The sequence below is a fragment of the Aotus nancymaae genome, unplaced genomic scaffold (assembly GCF_030222135.1).
Source record: "Aotus nancymaae isolate 86718 unplaced genomic scaffold, 86718_ANA_hifiasm-v0.15.2.pri h1tg000007l, whole genome shotgun sequence".
Classification (NCBI taxonomy): Eukaryota; Metazoa; Chordata; class Mammalia; order Primates; family Aotidae; genus Aotus; species Aotus nancymaae.
Window position 1 is genome coordinate 52,346,931 of NW_026988418.1, and position 20,660 is coordinate 52,367,590.

The window sequence follows — 20,660 nt, forward strand, 5'->3', positions numbered from 1 at the left end:
TGCCCTTGATAAAACCATCAGATCTTATGAGACATTCACTATCATGAGAACAGCATGGGAAAAACCTTCCCCCATGATTCAATTACCTCCCACCAGGTCCCTGCCATGACACAGGGGGATTATGGGAGCTACAATCCAAGACAAGATTTGGGTAGGGATACAGCCAAACCATATCAATCTATATATATATTTATATGTAGGATACATGTATACATATGTAGACATGTAGACATACATACCCATACACATTTACTCAAAAGAGTTTAAGTGCAATAGTAGTTGTGTTGCAGCACTAAACTTTGCCATCTTGACCAGCTGATTCCCTATCAAGTCTTATATTCCATCTTATCTAGACTATGCCAATATTAAGAAGCAATAAATAATACTTACATTTCTTAGATGCCTTAGTTTGAATTTATTTCCCATATTAAAAGCATGAGGCCTGTGAGGCAATTCAGTCAAGGAGTCAGAGAACCTCACCTATTGTGAGTATCCAGGTCTTTGCTTTTTCAAAGCAAGACTTAGGTAAAGAAAGGAACGGTGACCCTCTGCCTCAGTGGTTCTCAAAGTGTGGTCCATGGAAATCTGGCAACCTAGACCTTTGTAAGGGACACCATGAGGTCAAAACTATTTTATAATGCTAAGGGTTTTTTTTTTGCCTGTTTCATTGATGGTGCAAAAGCCATTGTTAGTAAGGCATCTTCACATTACTCAAGATAGAGGCATGAGACTGTGCTGAAGGAATTGTGTTCTTCACTGGTACACACTTGCAATTAAAAAACCAGGTTCACCTACTGTCCTTATTGAGGTAGCAAAAATTATTGTTTCAATAACTCTCAACCTCTGACTGCATGTTTTATTAATACACTACATGATGAAATGGGGATAATACACAAAGCACTTCAGCTGCATTCCAAAGTACAATGGTTGTCTCAAGAGAAAGCGGTTTTGTAATGGAGTTGAAAGTAGAATGAGCTTACTTCATCACATTATACTACTTTTACTTGAATAAAACAACTGATTATTGAGACTCGAGTATGTGGCATATATATACTCAAAACGAATGACATGATCCTGACACTTCAAGGAGAACAACTAATAGTATTTGTTGACAGCAATAAAACTCAAACTTTCAAGTGATAATTAGAATTTTGGAAAACTTGTGATCACTATCATGGGCTTGACAGCTTCCCAATACTTAAACATTTTTCTGATGATAGCAGTGGTGATATTAATGAATGTGATTTTTAACTATTATTACTAAAATATGTCAATATTTTATTATGATGAAATGTGTCAACATTTGGAAGATCTGCATAACTCAGTGATCCAATGTTTTCCAAATTACCAATGCATGATGTTACAAAATCATGAATATATAAAAAAATTCATTCAAAGTATAAGATAGAATAATTAATTTTAATATAATGAAGTTTAAAAAGCTCTTTGGTATAGTTTCCAGATTTCATATTGCAACTAACTTAGTCAAGGTTTAGTATACTCTCAAAAATAAATATCTACAGTGCTATAAAAAGAACACTCTTCCCTTTTCCAACCACATGTCTTTGTGAGGCCATGTTTGGTGCATAAATTTCAGATAAAACAACATATCACAATAGATTGAAATTTCAGACAAAACAGCGTATCATGTCACGCTAGATTGAATGCAGAAACAGATATGTCTTCTATTCAGCTGTCTTATATATTAAGCAGGCATTACAGGGATTTGCAAAAATGTAGAACAATTTCATTGTTCTACTAATTTTGTTTTAGAAAATACGGTTATTTTTCATAATGATATATGTTAGTGAATGAGTTTACTTTTCAATGAATTATATATATTTTAAATTTGTTGGTTTTCCCTTCTAGTATGGTAAATATGTATAGGTATAACCCATGTAAACACTTTGGGTTTCTCCTCATTGTTTTAGAGTATAAGGGGCTCCTGAGACCAAAAAGTTTGAGAGCCACTGCTCTATATTGGTGCATTTTATTTCTGAAATTGTTGCTCACTTTTATAAATAAGTCCAATTTCCTCTACGATGTAAAGAAACTTATCATGGAGGAGACAACAACCAAATCTATCAAGGAACAATAGACTATACCACAGGTGGTTTGCTAATTATCCCTGCCACTGCAGCTGATTAGGGTCACCCCAAATCTGAGTTAGATGAGCATTGCTTCATGAATAAGCATCTGAATTTATTCATTTAGTCAACAGACAGTTGTTCAGTTTCTTGTTTTTCAGGCAGTATAGCAAGTAATGGGGATGCAAAATAGAGTAAGACAGTAGCTTCTGAAGTGGAAGTTGGAAGTCAAGATGAGTTTATGCTGTTCTTACTGCCACTGAGACAACTGTGACTATCAAATATTTGGAGCAGTGGGACTGTAATAATTTACTGAGAAAAAGGTCATAAAGTGGCAGGAAAATCCAAGTTTGGGCTAGTCTAAAATTTTAACGACACTAGAAAGATACAGAGTAATTTATTGAGCTTGTGCCGTTTGCCTCCAATACGTTTTAAGGACACGTGTAGGCAGAACATGTAGATTCTACCATCAAGAAACCTGCAGCCTAGTGGTGGTAACAGGAAGGAGTTAAGAAAAGTTGTTTTTCAGTAAAATGAGGAAACCATATTCTGCACAGATGTCAAGTAGGTAGGTCGTAGGGGAGAACACTGCCAGGCAGTTGAAATTTTTAACATTATGTTAAAGAACAGATTCAAAAAGAAGACAAATTATTGTTTAAGAAAAAGTCACAAAGCAGCAAGACAGAATAGATAACATTGTAATCGTTGCCAAAGCTATAGTCAAAGAAGAGGCTTTGCTTTTATCTGGGATGTTTATTGTCTATCTAGTTCTTAATTCAGTATTAGGGAAGGAAGGTGAAATTTTTTTGGCCCTCCTTGGCCACCCTTATTCCTTGCCATAAGATAAAGAAAGAGTTTTTATTCTCACAGTAGCAGGATGATTAACCTCAATTCCTGGGTCACACTAAAGGCAGAGAAAAAAGGAGGAGGCAGGACAAGAAGAAAAGAATGTGCCTCTTTTCTCTTTTCCCAGGGCCTTGAGTGTGCCCTTTTCATTTACTTTCTGTCATTTGGTTAGAGATAGGAGTTTCCACAGTAAACTGATGTCTCAGAGGAGAAAATTAGGATATGGGATACGTTTGGGGTTCACAGTGAAATGTGAAAAGTACAGGAAACAGAAAAAAAACATACAAAAAAACATACAAGCACAGAGACAAAAAGGAAACAAGGAAGAAAAATTGGGGCCTCCTCAACCCACCACCATCAATAAGATCTTCTTAAAAGACAAGGACCGCATGGAAACATTGTTTTCCTTCCCCATGGAACAAGCAAAATGCTTTATAAATAGGTCTCAATAAAGAATTAATACAAATGAATGCTAAAATTATGCTTAAAAATAATTTAAAGCAAAAAAAAAAAAAAAAGCTTAAAGCAATAACCCAAGATGGTAGGATAAATAGCAAAAACATTTCAAAGAATGGGCTCTAGTCTTCTTGGCATGTTCATGTTCTGTTTAAGAGAAATGAGGGTCCAGGAAATAACTGATACTTGGCAAGTGTCTGGCCATGTTCTTTCTGTCCCACCTGGAGCATAAAGGGTACCTTGTTATTGGACAATAAAAGACAAGTAAAGGTACTTGCCTTTTCCATTTGGGTCTCCTTATTTCCTCAACTGGTGGTTTATTCAGTGGCTCATTGGAACGTTGATGAGTCTTGACAGCTCTTGCACTAATTCAGACCTCTGTTGTGAGGAGTCGGAGCCACATTTGTTAACACTGAAGTACATTGTACTTGAAGATAAATTAATTCATGAGTAATCTCTCCTTTCTCAGAAACATGATTCCTGTGACAGAATTCCGGCAGTTCTCTGAGCAGCAGCCTGCCTTCCGAGTGCTGAAGCCATGGTGGGATGTGTTTACGGATTACCTGTCAGTAGCCATGCTCATGATCGGCGTGTTTGGATGTACTTTACAGGTAGGTGCCTAGACCCCTGGCAAAATGAGGGCCAGAGCAAGACACAAGTCAAAGAAACCTCCTTAGAGAACTGGCTGTGTAATTTTTAACCATGTAAGTATTAGTCACTGTTCTCTGTAAGTGTATTTTTAATCATAGCAGGAAGCCTGAAACACCTATTTACTGGGTTTTTCTAATAAGGTAAATGTGGTACTTGAAAGATTTTAATAAGCCCAAAGAGCAATTGACTGTAGTCAAATAACATCTGATGTCACTAACATTAAAGGGGGACCCTTATCTTTCAAAATTGGCTTCACAGTGAAATATAGCATATATGCAGCACCATTTATATTGCCCAAGTGGAACTTTTTGCTTTTCTTCATCTTTACCATTACCCCAATAAGATTTTCTGGAAAAACTAACATTTTGATGAGATATCATTATTTTACTGAATGTTTAGTTCTGAATTTATAAAAAACCCAATAAAAATTATATAGATGCTATGTATTTAGGTATTGAATCCAGGTTTGTTTCTTTTTTTTTGCATAACTGCTGTGTTCCAGGTACCATACTTTGAGGACATGGATACATATAAGTAGTTCATTTCTAGGGGAGAAATAAATAAACTAGCAATCAAAATAAATTGTGTTATACTATGATAGAGGTGTCCAAAAAGCACTAAGAGAGTGCTGAAGAAAAACCCTCACTTTGGTTTGTGAATAAGAGAAAAGGTGATGGTTGAATTAAAACTTGGAGAACCAGCTAAAGTTAGTCAAGAACCTCTTCTTAGCTGAAAGTAAGAGAACACCAAGAGGAGAAAAGAAAGCTCTAAGTCACGGATGTGAGAAAGAACATGCCATCTTTGGTAAACTGTCATTAGGACTGGCACATATGGGGTGTTGATATGAGAGCTGAAACCATGCTTGCGAGTGGAATCACCCAGGGGAGAATGTGATGAGGAAGACAGTGTCAGTAATAACATTAAAGAGTAAATGGAGAAGGAAGCGGGGCCCTTGAAGAAGACTGAGAAGGGGCAGCCATAAGGACAGGTGGAAACCAGGAGAGAGGCATGTGTCAGAACTCAGAGGAAGCCATGGACAGTGATGGCAGGCCACACAACTAACTCATGGACTAAGAAGAGGAAAGTAGCAACTACTTCATTAGAAATCTTATGTCGGTGGTTGGAAAAATCAATGGAAATCAACATATTATAGAAGCTATGGGGTAGATGTGATTTTCAGGTAGATCAGCTGGAAGAGGGCGTTTATGGAGAGAGAGAAATTACTAGAAGTGATACAGAGTGAAAATAAAGGACTTTTAAAAGTTGGCCTTAAAAATAGTGAACACATCCTGCTTTCTATGTGTCAGGAGCTCTTTTGAACACTTTATATGTATTTTGACAAACGTCATCCTCATGATAACTCTAAGATGTAGGTTCTTTTATTATCCCCACTTACAAATGAGACACGTGAGGCACAGAGAGGTTAAGGATCCTCCCGATGTGAATGTCAAAACCTTTATTCAATCCAGGCAATTTGGTTCCCAAGTTCCAGCTCTTAGTCCCTCACATCGTGTTGTCTTTTATTTGGTCACTGAAAATATTTTGCCCTCCTCCCCTCCAACAAAGGGTGCCAATGAATCCATTCATAAATAAAATAGTTGTTCAAGAACCTGCTGTGTATCAGGCACTGTTCTAAGAATTATCAATAAAGGAAAAAAAATGACAAAAATCCCAGCTTTATGGACTTTAAATTCTATGGGGAAAATGAGCAAATTAAGCAAAATCAATTAGTAAATATGTTAGAAGATGATAAAGACAATGGAAAAAAATAAAGCATGCCAAGACAGTAGAAGCTTCCTGCAGGTAAGATAGAAGCTGCAGTCCTCAAATAAGATGGCCTGGGAAGGCCTCATTGGAAAGGTGACTTTTGGCCAAAGAATTAAAGGAGGTACAGGAGCAAGCCACACAGATGTGCTGGAAGGATGCTTCCAGGCAGAGGGAACAGCAAGAGCAATAGGCACATAGTGAAAGGAAGCCACAGGGCCCTTACTTTTCTGCAGAAGAATTTGATTTTATGATTTTTTCAGTTTTCTAGTTCTGTTTCCCTGGAGACCCGATAAAGGTGGAATGTTAGCTGTGTTACTAGGCAACATTATGGCATAAATAAATGACTGCTGATTGGTCAGCTGTATCTGGCCTGGAAGAGTGATAAATGCCCTGTAGGAAGCTGTATCATTGGACTTCTGTGACTGTGGTGGAACCTGTGATTCACCATGCTCCTTGACACATCAAAGATCGATCTATTGAGTAACAGGAGATACTGGTTCAAGAAAAGCCAGGAGGCCAGTATGCCAAAGAAATGTGAGTGAGGGGAAGTGCAGTAGAGGGTGAGGCCCAAGACGCAGTGGGTGCCAGATCATGTAGGGCCTTGTCGGCTCCTGGAGGGCTTGACTTTGTTCTAAGTGAGATAGAACATGTTTGAAGGAATTATGAGCAGAGAATTGGCATGATTTATGTTTTAACAAGACCACTACAGCTGTTGAGAATACATTGTAGGGGGCTAAGGATGGAAGTGGAGGTGGTATTTGGAAGGCTAGTGCAATAATCCAGGCAAGAAAATAATTACATGGTTTGGAGTAGGGTGAAAGCAAGCAGTTGTTCTTCATGAATTTTGAAGGAAAATCCACCTTGCTGGAAGATTAAATGTGAAATACAAGAGAAATCAGCCGGGCACGGAAGCTCATACCTGTAATCCCAGCAATTTCGGAAACCGAGGCAGGTGGATCACCTGGGGTTAGGAGTTCAAGACCAGCCTGGCCAACATGGTGAAACCCCCATCTCTACTAAAAACACAAAAATCAACCGGCCATGGTGGCTCATGCCTGTCATCCTAGCTACTTGGGAGGCCAGGTCAGGAGAACTGCTTGAACCCGAGAGGTGGAGATTGCAGTGAGCCAAGATCGCACCTTTGCACTCGAGCCTGGGTGACAAGGCAAGACTCCATCTCAAAAAAAAGTCAAATCAAGGATGAGCAAGATTTTTAGACCTCAGCAACTAGAAAAGTTTGTTTTTAAACATGTTAAGTTTGTGATATATGTTAAACATCGACATGGAGATATTAAGTAATCAGTCGGATGTAAAACCCAGGAGTTTGGGGTTAGTAATAGTAATTTTCAGGAGGAAGGAGGTGAAGATCTGGGATCTAAGTGAAAGGATTACCCTTGATTTGGGTGCAGGAGGCATCTTCCACCAGAATGGGAATGATAGCTACAGATGCATTTTTATTTGGTATGGAGACAAAGATGGGAATCTGTGCCTTACGGCTTGTTGTTTCTCTGTGATGGAGAAAACACATTTGCTGAGAGATTGTGAGGGTGAGGGATGTAGCAGGAAGTGGCAACAAGGAAGGTAGTAGAGTGGGGGTCTCAAGAAGGGCAGATTTGGGATGCCTAGTTTGGGAAATAGTAGAGGGAGGTGACATAGATCAGCAGGAGTACTAGAAACCTGTCTTTATTACTGTGCCATGGCTCATGGCGCTGCTGCAGGATCTGCCTAACAAGCACAGGGAACTGTTTCTCTTATTTATATATTCCATGGCAGGTCAAAGTGCAGAAAAGAGAAGGACACAGAAAATCTTTTAGAATAATTAGTCAACTTGCAATGAAATGAATGAAAATAAGAGTGTACCTGGGGCTGGGCTCCGTAGCTCATGCCTGTAATCCCAGCACTTTGGGAGTCCAAGGCGGGTGGATCACGAGGTCAAGAGATTGAGACCATCCCGGCCAACATGGTGAAACCCCATCTCTACTAAAAATACAAAAATTAGCTGGGCATGGAAGCACGTGCCTGTAGTCCCAGCTACTAGGGAGGCTGAGGCAGGAGAATTGCTTGAACCCAGGAGGTGGAGCTTGCAGTGAGCCAAGATCTCACCACTGTACTCCAGCCTGGTGACAGAGTGAAACTTCGTCTTTAAAAAAAAAAGGAGTGTACCTACGAAAATGTCTATAATGAGCATCATTTAGGAGATGTGCCTGCAGTAAGTTCAAGAGGGGATTCATCTGCAAGCTAAACCTCTGTTCCTGTGTGATGGTTAGAATCATCTTCCTGCGGCACAGCCCCACAGTGTGTCTGTACAGTCCAGAAGCCTTTTGGGCTCCTTACTGACCAGCCTATTCAACACCACCGTTACGTCCCACGGTCAGTGGCTCCCGCTCAGATAGGTTAACTAACCTGGGCCCTTCACACATAAGCCTCTTTCATCTCTGCAGCCATTATAAAGAAATCTGATGCCAGTTGACTGCATACAGGAAGTGTTGTCTGAGGTGACAAGGTTCTGAGAAAAAATGAGATGCCAAAAGAAACATTGCATCAGAATATGAAGGCTGCAGGGCACAGAAATCATATGCGGTGGACTACTCAATTCAACAAACAATCCTGAGCACCAGCAATACATCAGCCACTGTGCTGGGTGCTAGATGCTGAAAGAAAAACAGCACAGCCCATACCCTTAGATTGCTAATAGTCTGAAGACCAGAGAAACACATAAGCAATGTCTTCCAATGTGTAAGTGCCTTAATGGTGCCTCAAGAGCATCAAATACGATGTGGTCTCTCAGCCACTGGAAGTTAGGGACTCAAGGAGAAGATAATTGTGTGAAGTCTCAAAGAATGAGTATACAAAACCAGAATATATATTTTAATAAGAGGAATGAAGAGGGGAAACTCAGCATTAACAGAATACTTAGTGTGATCATTTTACAAAGCCTTCACGGATTGGCACAGTGACCAGAGGCCCAGATGGCATTTTTCAGAGAGGGTGGTCAGGGATATTAAGCATCTTGCAATTGATGGGACATTCCCATAAAGCATAAGAATTGTTTTATCCAGAATGCTAATAGCACATACATTGAGTAACACTGGCAAGAGAGCCTGTGCTAGAATCTGTTTGTACTTTATTTGGTTCCCAGAACAAACCTGTGAAAGTAGGTTAGCCCCATTTTTCAGATGAGAATTCCAAAGTATAGAATGTTAGATAACTTGCCCCAAAGCCAAGAGGGATGCAGCTGAGGTTCACATCCGAGGCTGATTTTCCAGGATATGTCTGTCGCCCCTGTGCACATTGCTATCAAATATTATGGAACCATCACAATTGCACAGATTATGAGGGCGGTGTTTGGCTTATAAAACAGGATTTTCAGTGTAAAAACAAGTACAAAACGATAAAAAGAGAAAATAGTTACAAAAAGTATCAATTTTATGAATTACAAATTAAAATATTAAGAAGTATTCACTATATACTTGCTATTTAAAAAAGAAAAGCTTCCAATCTATAGTAAGCATTAACAAAACAAGAAAGAATGCATGATATATATTATTAAAGTAAAAACCACCTAGGATCCATATAACAAATGAAAGTAATGTTCTGTAGGGGAAGAATTTAAGCTCTTATTTTAGCTCTGCTATGATAATCCACTAAAATTGGCTTAATAACTGATAACCTTATAAACAAAGGATTCTCTGTGAAGTTCGAGTTCCTTTCTCATTTCCAAGGTGATGCTAAAATTGTTAAAATATATCTTTAGGCCTTGATTTTCCCCTTGTAAAATGAAAGTGCAATCATTCTTTCTGATCTTATTTACAACAGAAGTTAAGTCCTAGATTGGAATACATGACATGGCAAAATCTAAGGTGGAAGAACACTCATTGATGATGAAATAGTAATTTAACAGTTTTTAGAGTAACTATTTATAAGTTGCTTTTTTCGTGTCAGGTTAACAGTTGATTATCCGTTTATTCCTAAAAGATTGTTTTCATATAAGTTTAACACTACTCAGCTTGGAAAATACTAGGGGATCAAGGGGTTATTATCTATCAAGGGGATGTTGATTCTTTCTTGCCCTTATGTAAAAGGATTAGAACCAGCACTCTTGCCTTACTTGTCTGACAAATATTTATTCATTACTGAGCAAGTAGCTATTTTCAAGGCTGCTATGGAATAAGATCATGTATAAAGAGCATTCCTTAGATTACATCAATCCACATAAGAACAAATATAAACTCACTGTAAGCCAGGAGAGCGTAGGAGTATATGTGTCTGTCCTATTCCTGTACAGTCATACACCGTCAAGGACCAATAGTGTAAACACCCAGCTTTGTGCTATAAACACTATTCAAAAACTCAACACATTCAACAAAATAGACCAAATCCTGAAAGGTCAATACGTTGCTTCCTGGAAAAATAAGATTGCTTTAAATCTCTGCTCATTGACTCCAGGTTATCTTATTATGACCAAATCCAAAAGAGCCCATGGGTAGACCGTTACCAAATATAGAATTAGCAGTTAGAAACCAGAAACAGGAACTGGAAGACGCAAGCCCCCTGGAAGTCCTAGGGGACCTGCCTTGTGATTGTTACATAGAAAAAGACATTTCCTGCTTTCTGAATTTGAAGGGGGGAAAAAAAAAGAATTATTTCAATGATGAATCCACCTACAAAAAAAATTCTGGAAGACTTAATCCAATCACTAGGAGCAAAGTGGCCAGCAGGGTCACACTATCAAATCGTTTAGGACATGTGAGTTTGTTGGTTAGCGCTGATCCCCATTTTGATCTTCAGGGGAAACTGAAATTAATTTCTGCTCCTCTAATTTAAAGCCATCAATGTCAGCTCCATGACAAATGACCTTCAGGTGAAAATGCTGACAGGCAGTTCACTGGAAAATACAGGCAATCAAAATTACAAATTCCAGAAAGATTTCAGAAGACTTCATTGTTGATAATGTGCCCTGAATTCTTGCTTCTACTCCCCCCCATACAGTCGTCTGCTCTATAGTATCTGGGATTTATAGTAGATCTTTTTCTTTTGCCAAATTTGAATTTTATAGATGGAAGCCCAGAAATTCTTACTTAGAATCGGTAATACTGATTACATCAGAATTCTGATGAAATCAGATAGAACTGAGGGCTTAAAACCAAGACCTTATCTCAGATATGTTTTATAAAGTTCCTTTTCTTTTCTTTCTTTCTTTTTTTTTTGAGACAAAGCCTCACTGTCACCCAAGCTGGAGTGCAGTGGTGCAATCTCAGCTCACTGCAACCTCTGCCTCTAAGGTTCAAGCAATTCTCATACCTCACCCTCTCAGTAACTGGGTTTACAGGCATGCACCATCACACTCAGCTAATTTTTGCATTTTTAGTAGAGATGGGATTTCACCATGTTGGTCAGGCTGGTCTTGAACTTCTGGCCTTAAGTGATCTGCCCTCCTCAGCTTTCCAAAGTGCTGGGATTACAGGCGTGAACCACTGCACCGGCCCAGTTGTATAAAGTTCCTTTGTACCCACCATACATAGCCTTTCTACTAGGGTCTTTGGGGAATATGAAACAAAAATTATTTAGATGGTGAAAATAATTGTAAAGAGCAACCTTTGTCATCTTGTGGGGATGGTGGTGAATGCTGTGAAAGAAACACTATTTCAAATAACCTCTGTTACATTTAGTAACAAAAATATGCCTTAGTTGGGACCTCCTTTTTATGGTGCTTTATTAGAACTGCCACTTTTTATCTTCCCTAGAATTTTACTTCTTATCTATCACCTTGATAATTTTACATGGACTGAATTCCTGGCCACAAGAATAACATAGGAGTGCCTTTCACCTTACTGTCTTGGGCTTAAGATAGGGCATGAATCTAAATGCTTTTCTTAGATTATCTGATACAATCCAATGCTAGTCAATGAATGGGGAACATTTCCTTTTTTCCCACTATTATGGATTGTTATGATCTTGTGGCCTATTGGTTGTTTAATAATACATCTTTTTCATCAAATAAGAAAGCACTGACAGAATATCAGGCTGTTTTCCTATGTGAGGTATAGATTTAGCCTCTGTTGTTGATCCTGTGTGTGAATCATTCAAAACTTCTGTTTAAAGGCCTGTATTAAATAAGTACACGTTGACATGGAGGCAGGTGGCCTTGTTTTCGAATCAGGGCCTTTGACTTGGAGATTTTCCCCAGTCCTCTGATCATATCAGCGAACAGATTTACTGTACCACTTACTGCCCTTACTTTCTTCCTCTCAAAGTCTTCTGTTTCCCATTTCACTGAGAGCACTGGTAGCACTCTGATCCTCTCAGCAATATAGTGTGACCTCGATCACATCATGATCACCACCTGAGACATCAACCACCACCTGCAGAGGTCTGGCCTGCAGCCCCTGATTCAACCACAGGTGAATGAATGCACTCTCGCACCGTTACAGTGATACAAGTGTGCTAGGGATGGCCGTTAGCTGCTTTCAGAGGGCGAAATGCAGCCAATCAACCCAGACTTCCTGTTCATCCACACATTTATTCCGTCGGATTTTATAACAGAGGTTCTAAGTTAACACACATGTGGATAATTAACATGGTTAAGAGAATAGTTTTAGGACTGATAAAAGCTTTAGGTTCTGGGGCCCAGAGTAAACACTATTAACAGGTAATTCCCCTTTGATCTCCTCCTGAGAGGGCCACCCAGCACAAAATTTACATCAGTAAACAGAGTGGAGACAAAGGGATGTGGGGTAAACAGTCTTAAACTGGGAAAGCTTTTGATTGCTCTCTTTCCTATGCTAATGTAAATGTGACGGCTGCCTTCAGCTTGTCCCAATAAAACCTTTTGACCTTCCAAAAGGTTTAATATTACAATATGTAACTTTTCCTAAAATTCATAATTTGCCAGCCACCCTGAGTGAATATCAACAATATAGGGGCCCTGTGGTGAGGATTAGGCTAACATTGGTACTACATTTTAATTGTAGGTAAGTTTCTGTGTTATATCTGGAGTCTTCTGTTTAATGTAAATAGTGAATGCTGCTGCTGCTTCTATGCTACTGATTTCCTTTGTAAAATCCTGAATTTTTGTTATGCCTGTTTTAGAATTCCAATTGTTTTAGAACAGCAAGTTTTCATATAGAAAAAAAAAAACCTTAATCCATTGATATTGTTTTCTGTCCACTTCTAAAAATATGAACTAAGATACTCCCAACTGGAAAGATAGATACCAACTTAAAGATTTAACAAAACAAAACAAAAAAACAAACAAAAAAAAACAAGATACCATCCAAAATAGCAACAAACACTATTGGGTATTTAGGAATTAAAATAACCAAGAATACACAGGACCTTCATAGATAACTTCTAAATGTCAAAGACATAAATGGCATATAAGGCAATTTGAATGACTGGAAAGACATTTAATGTTTTTGAATGGCAGAGAATTGGTTTTACAAAAATGTCTAATCTCCACAAACATTTTCATAAATTCAATGCAATATTAATAAAATTCCAATTAGATTTTTTGAAAACTTAATAATCTTATCTTAAAAGTTATCTTAAAATTTATATGAGGAATGCTCACTTATGGTAGTGGAGAGGAACAAGGTAGCATGAAAGGTAAAAGGAATGAGAGAGAGAGAGAAAAGTGTTGGGAAGCAGTGGTGGTGAGAAAGTGGGTTTTGCATAAACCGATGCTGATAACACTTTGCCTTGAGAAGCATGAATAATTCAATCCTTTATCCTTGAGGTTCCCCTCTCCCGATTTCACACACACACACACACACACACACACACACACACACACTCTCTCTCTCTCTCTCTCTCATCCTTAATTGATGGAGTAATTTCTTCTAATTTCCTTTATAGACTATGTCAGATGCTCCATCCAAATCTCATCCTTTTTTTTTCCAATTGTAAGTTTTTTTTTTTTTGAGATGGAGTCTCACTCTATTGCCCAGGCTAAAGTGCAGTAGCATGATCTCAGCTGACTGCAGCCTCTGCCTCCTAGGTTCAAGCAATTCTCATGCCTCAGCCTCCGGATTAGCTGGGACTCCAGGCATGCACCATCACTCCTGGCTAATTTTTGTATTTTCAGTAGAGACAGGGTTTCACCATGTTGGCCAGGCTGGTCTCAAACTCCTGACTTCAGGTGATCTGCCCACCTCGGTTCTCAAAGTGCTGGGATTACAGGCATGAGCCACCATGCCCACCCTCAATTGTAAACTTCTAAATATCTTTGTAAACATTTCAATTGTATTTCACAAGTAGGAAATTTCTTAACTATAAATTTCATGAGTGAGACAATCATTAGCTTTAAGATTTATCAGCCCTCTGAATTACCTCTAAATGTAGGAATATAAACTCCATAAGGCCAGGCCTCATCCAGGTTCATTTCTGTATCCCCAGAACAGAGTCAGAAGCAGGCACATTTAAGTAAGTGCTCAAAAGAATACATTTTGTGGAATGAAGGGATGAGTGAATGAAGAAGTGTAGATGACACATTTTAGCCATGTGCTGTTATATTGTCGAGCATCCATAAATGCATCCTTGGAAAGCAGCTGAGACCTTTCAATTACAGATATAAAATACTACGTTTATTTCTTGGTATTTTACACCGTAATTTATGAGGTTGTGACCAATAGAGGAGAGGGACCAAAAAACCTTGTATGAAGCCTGGTTGAAGGCGTGCTTACCCTCAAGTTAAGAAGATGGAAAGGGCATGAGAAATAAGGACAGACAGCAAACCCTGGAAAGGCCACCATGTGAAAAGTATAAATGGCTTCAACTTATCTCTAGGTCTTACCTTAAAGACCAAATAGAACCCATAGAGAAGTTTTAGGATGGAATATTTTGGCTCGTACAAACACAAGCTTTTAAAAGCTAAGAACTTTCTGAAAATGTCATGTTAGGTTGTAAATTTTCTATTATTGGAGATACACTTCCAGAAATTGAATAACCTGGGTGGAGGGAAAGCTACAAGGAGAATCCATATGTCGTGACATGAGAATTATTTGTTCTTTACACATAGTATTTCTAGGCAATGGAGTTAGGCAGTGAAAAAAATGACAAAATCCCTGCCAACAAACAAGTACATCTAAAATACTACGTCAGATATAAGTACTCTGAAAAAGACAAAGCAGTGCAAGGAGAGAGTATACAGGGGGTCTCCCTCAAATTAGAGTAGTCAAGGAAGTCCTCTCTGAAAAGGTGATGTTTGGGCAGAACAAAAGGAACTGAGAGAGGGAGGCTAACTGCAGGAAGAACATTCCACACAGAGGGAACAGAAGAGGCCAGTGTGGCAGGTATAGTGATGGCGCAAGGGCACAAGTGGCCCCTTTCAGTTTTTTCTTACATGGATCCACTTAGTAAGGCTTGAAACAAGAACTGACCCAAATTAAGGCCCAGTCATCTAGTGTCCTAGAGCACTTGTACCCCCAAAAATGTCAGGTGTCTTAGATGTACACATCCAGCTTTACATCTGCCTTCTCAGAGTTAGGACAAAGAATTTAATCCCATAGTAGCTTGGAAGCTGGGACCACATGAACTACCAAAACCCTTGTCATCACCCCCTTGATTAGCACTCAGTGAGCAACAGTGTATGGCAGAAAGTGTTAAGGGCGTTATTTCATTACTCCTATACTATTTCAAGTTGCTTACAGGCAAGATTCATATCTGATTCATTTTTTACTCACCTGAGTGCCTTAGACTCAGCACAAATTCAAGACTTATTTGGGTGACTGAATACATTAGTGCTTTAGCACCTCTGTGAATTCACTATACTATCTTACAAATAACAATGATACAAAATGCAGATTAGGAATGCATCATAAACTGGTGGAGGAAAGCTTTGTGTGGAATATTTGTGTGTGTGTGTGTGTGTGTGTGTGTGTGTGTGTACGTAATATTTAATGAGGATATTGGAAAAATCCAACTTCCTCCCAAAATTATAAAAAGCAGCTAGTAAGGCCAGGCATGGTTCCTTGCGCCTGTAATCCCAGCACTTTGCGAGGCCAACACAGGCGGATCACCTGAGGTCAGGAGTTGAAAACCAGCCTGACCAAGATGCTGAAACCCCATCTCTACTAAAATACAAAAAGATTAGCTGAGTGTGGTGCCACACGCCTCTAATCCCAGCTACTCTGGAGACTGAGGCACGAGAATCACTTGAACCCGGAAGGGGGAGGTTGTAGTGAGCCAAGGTCACACCACTGCATTCCAGCATGGGCGACAGAGCAAGACTCTGTCTCAAAAAAAAAAAAAAAAAAAGCAGCTAGTAACAAATGATCTTTCATTGGTGTGTGCAAGTTTTACCATAGCCTTCTGTAGAAGGGAGCCTGATGGGAAAGCTGGGGTTTCATCGTGAGAATAATTAGCAAAAATCCAGTGCCAGAGAGACAGGGCCTAATGTGTTAGAGTAACCAACTTGCAAAGAAAATTTTTTGATGACATAATTTAATAACATGCTAATAAGAGAGCAACAAATCATGGTATATTTTGTTATGTGCCCTCATATATAGGAAAACTACAGCCAAAGTTTGTACAGAAAAAGCTTCTGCTGTTATGGCAAAGAAACTTAAGAAACTGTAGAAATTGAGGTACCTCATTAGAGCAAGTTACAGAGTTATTTCAGTGAAATTATGGGAATATGTTTTACAGAAATGAAAATTTGGGGGATTTTGCCATATATGGTTGTTTTTATGGTAAAATTTTCGACAATTGTCAGGGTGAAATCCAGGTTTTTCCTATCCAGGTGGTTGTCCATTCATACCAATGTGTGAAGTGTGTTGCCGGCATCCCAATGTAGACCTTACTACTCATTGTGATGAAGTTCTGTATGAGTATCAGTGCTTCGCAGTGTACCCATGGATTGGATTTTATGAGCTGCCTAGAGAGTCTAATAACCTTCATGTTGTTTTGTGGAAAAGTGTTTTTCTCATTCTAAACAACCAGTTTTCAAATGAACTTTGCTTATGTTCATTATTTAGTATACTTTAGTCTTTTAGGAATTTTTAAAAAGTCATTTAAAATGTAATATTTCTTGAATAATGGTGATAGCTACATGATACTGGTTTATTTTTATCTATGAAGGTTGTAGTCCTACACTAGTTAAATTTCCTTTAAAAATAATAGACTTTCAGAATTGGAAGAGAATTTATAAGTGACTTAAGTCCAATATGGAAATCTCTTTTATAGCATCCTTGATATATTAATATCTAGATATTGCTGGAGAATACTTGATGATAAAAGAGTTTTGTTTAATGAATTTTTTGCTATGAAACTATAAATGCCTCAACAGATACTTATTAAATGTTGACTAGGTTCCCAATACTGTGTTAGGTATTATGAGGAATACAGAATAAAGGAGCTTAGAGAATAGTTGCAGAGGCAAAATAACATATTCATTGCAACAATTTATTCTGTAACTCTTATAGGCACTATGCTAATTTCTAATGACACAGAAACTTAGCTTTCGTCCTAAAGATATTTAAAAGCTGCAAAGATAAGCATTCATATGCATCCTTTGAAAACAATATAATTGCTATAGTTTCAATAAAGTGCAGCGGGTACAAAGGAGAAAGCATAGTTAAGCCTACCTGGGAAAATTAAGGTTCTTGATATTCTATATACAGGGTGGTTATTGGAATACAAGAATAAACTATATTCCAAGGGGTAAAAGTGATATGGGATATTACAAAGGGTAACATTTGTGAGGCATGGTAACATTCTGTAAATATCCACTTGGGGGTTTCTAGCAAATAAGGACTTTTAGCTTTGCTTTATTTTGTTTTGTTTTGTTATTTCGGAGACAAATTCTCACTATGTTTCCCAGGCTGGTTTGAAACTCCTGGGCTCTAGTGATCTGCCTGCCTCCTCCTCCTGAGTAGCTGGGATTACAGGCATGTGCCACCATGCCCAGCTTTTTTTTTTGTGGGGGGGGAGATGAAGTCTCGCTCTGTCACCCAGGCTGGAGTGTGTGCAGTGGCGTGATCTCGCTTCTACCTCCACCTCCTGGGTTCAAGCGGTTCTCCTGTCTCAGCCTCCCTAGTAGCTGGGATTACATCCATGCACCACCGTGCCCAGCTAATTTTTTGTATTTTTAGTAGTGACAGGGTTTCACTATATTGACCAGAATGGTCTCAAACTTCTGACCTCAAGTGATCCGCCCACCTCAGCCTCCCAAAGTGTTGGAGCCTGGTCCATGACCAGCTTTTTTGATAAAACAGCACTTCCTGTTTCTAATAAGAATAAAGGCTTTTTTTTTTTTTTCTTTGAGATGGAGTCTTGCTCTGTCACCCAGGCTGGAGTCCAGTGGCGCAATCTTGGCTCACTACAACCTCTGCCTCCTGGGTTCAAGCAATTCTACTGCCTCAGCCTCCTGAGTAACTGGGACTACAGATGTGCACCACCATGTCCAGCTAATTTTTTGTATTTTTAGTAGAGATGAGGTTTCACCACATTGGCCAGGCTGGTCTCAAACTCATGATCTCAGGTGTTCCACCTGCCTCGACCTCCCATAGTGCTGAGATTACAGGCGTGAGCCACTGCTCCCGGCCCTATGTGAAGGCTTTGAAACATACATAGCAACTTTTTTCATCATGTAATGACAAGTTCAAAACATTAGCTTTCCTAAGAAGTGTTTGAATTACTGGCAGTATTAGGGTCAGCCATCTTAAAACAGAATTGGCATCTCCCTACTCAAGTTATTTTAGTTCTTAAAAACTGGTAAGATTCTTTGCAGTGATATCCAAAGCTGGGGCTATGTAACCTTAAGTTCAATATGTTAGCTTATTGTTTAGGATATTGATGTTAAATTTTATAGGTGCTAGATACTGGACTCAGAAAATGCTTAATGCAAGCCAAGACAGTGTTGTAGAGATATTCCCTTGTAGAATGCTTGTGTGCATGATTATTTCAGTCACTTAATTTTATACTTTTAGAATTCTGCAAAGATCTTTTGTCTAGTAAATAGGCCATCAACTACCTCATCATTTTACCTTGTAAGAAACCTTATATGCTCACAGGAAATAGAAAACCTGGGTTTAATAAAATGACTTCAGCTAGATAAGTTAATTTAAAGAGAAAAATTAAATCTTTCCCCAAAATGTCAAACAGAAAACATGGGCTCTCCCCTATGCTTTTAGTATGAGTTTAGGTGAAACACATGGCTTTTCTGAGGGCCAGTTTTATAAAATGAGCAGGATAGGCATCACTTCCATTTTACAGACTTATTGTGAAAAAAAAAAAAAAGATGATAAAATAGAAATGTATTGTTTTAACCTCTTTAACCACAGACCTTAAAATATTTTCTCTTGGGTAATTACTCTGAGCCTCCCCAATTGAAAAACAAAACAAAAAACTTCATTTGGGGCATCTTCATACAGGCATAAGTGTGATTAGTTGGGCCTCTGACAAACAGAGATTGAAAGAGGTCTAGAATCCAGGACCAAATGCCCCAATTCCCATAGCTACCTACGTCCATCTCCCAGAAGACTTTGCAGGAGCTATATAGACATAGTCAGAGGACAAGACCAGGCAGAAGAACATTTAATTAAAGCTAAGGCTCTGGCCCTAAACCTCATTATCAGTTTTCTGTGAGCTAGGCCAGACTTCAGATAAGTCTCAAGGACTTTCTTTGCCTAAGCTCTGAAAAAATCTATGTACCTGGAAAAAACGGCGGGGCATGGCAAGGAGTTCTGAAAACAAAACAAAACAAAACTCCTGAGCTTCTTTTTCTGCACCTTAATCTCTGCTGTACTCAGGTCAAAAAATAGGTAATCTGGGTAAAGAAGAGACAGAGGAGAGAGGGGAAGGGGAAAAGAGAAGAGGGAAGAAGAGAGAGGCGAGAGAGATTTTGATTTCTTATTGATTCTTCCTAAAGCTCATCTGAACAATCTTCCTCAGGCCCTCCTAGGCTACCATCAACTTCCCAGAGAGAGGCAGCTTTAGATCTATTGTATTCACATCAGTTTTAAGGAAAAAGGGAGACTTCCAAATGATGACTCCCTCTAGAAGCTCTAAAGTGAGAGTCAAAACAGCCTGATCCCAAGGGAGAAACTTCACCCCTTGTGACACCAAGGTTCAGTACTTTTCCTTAGAGGTCATCATCTCTATCAAGCCCTCTTTCACCTAGAAAGAAGTAAGGAGGAGCAAGGAAGAGTCTTTTCTTCCCAGAGATCAGCCATTATCTGGATGATTCTGAAAAATGGAAAAGTACATAGATGAAATTCTCCCTATATAGGTAAAAGACCTGTTTATCTGAAATGTGTGGAACCTGTCTTATCCAAATTAATGATATTTATAGAGTCCAAATAATCTTAACTTCTAAAAAGCATAATAATGATTGAAAAAAATCACTTGCCGTCCAACACACATAAATGATAACAAGTGCTGGGACTTTTGCCTTAGGTGCAAGCCTTCTATGATGCAATAACAAAGTGTGGCTATTATCTTCTAAGGCTGATACTATTTATTCCTTTACATAGATTGCACCACAACCTGGCAGTTGATATCCTCTCACTTGGTGAGATATTTTTATTTGCTAAAAATAAATAGCAAGTTATTTTTCAATTATTATAGTAAATTTCTAAAATAATCATTTAAAAAAATCCTTTTAGAACAGTTTTGTTTGTTTCCCATATTTAGAATTCTTTATCTTTGTCCTGTTCATACATTGAAGATAATCCGGATAATTTATGTTTCTCTTTGAATTCTCCCAATTTCTTTTATTCTACTCCTGCTTACAGATTTATCAGTAAACTACAGGGTTTCTAGAGATAAGTCAGCTGAGTACAGAACGAAGATTTCAGTCCCTGGGCATTGCTTCAAAAAGAGATTTTCCCATATTATTTTAAGAGCATAATTAGA

General features: G+C 38.6%; 1 protein-coding gene across 3 annotated transcripts in view; it reads left to right on the forward strand.

Moving 5' to 3' along the window:
• LRRC8C (leucine rich repeat containing 8 VRAC subunit C) overlaps positions 1-20,660 on the forward strand; it is a 99,618-nt gene that overhangs the window by 48,593 nt on the left and 30,365 nt on the right. For 2 of the 3 annotated variants that reach the window (XR_001109338.3, XM_012464824.3), the window contains exon 1: positions 1,313-4,000. Coding sequence is in view for 2 of the 3 variants with exons in the window: in XM_012464824.3 (XP_012320247.1) it covers positions 3,836-4,000 (165 nt within the window). In the remaining variant the exon portion in view is untranslated. Of the gene's footprint in view, positions 1-1,312; positions 4,001-20,660 lie in introns of those variants that run through there. The other variant, XM_012464825.2, reaches the window with a different exon arrangement.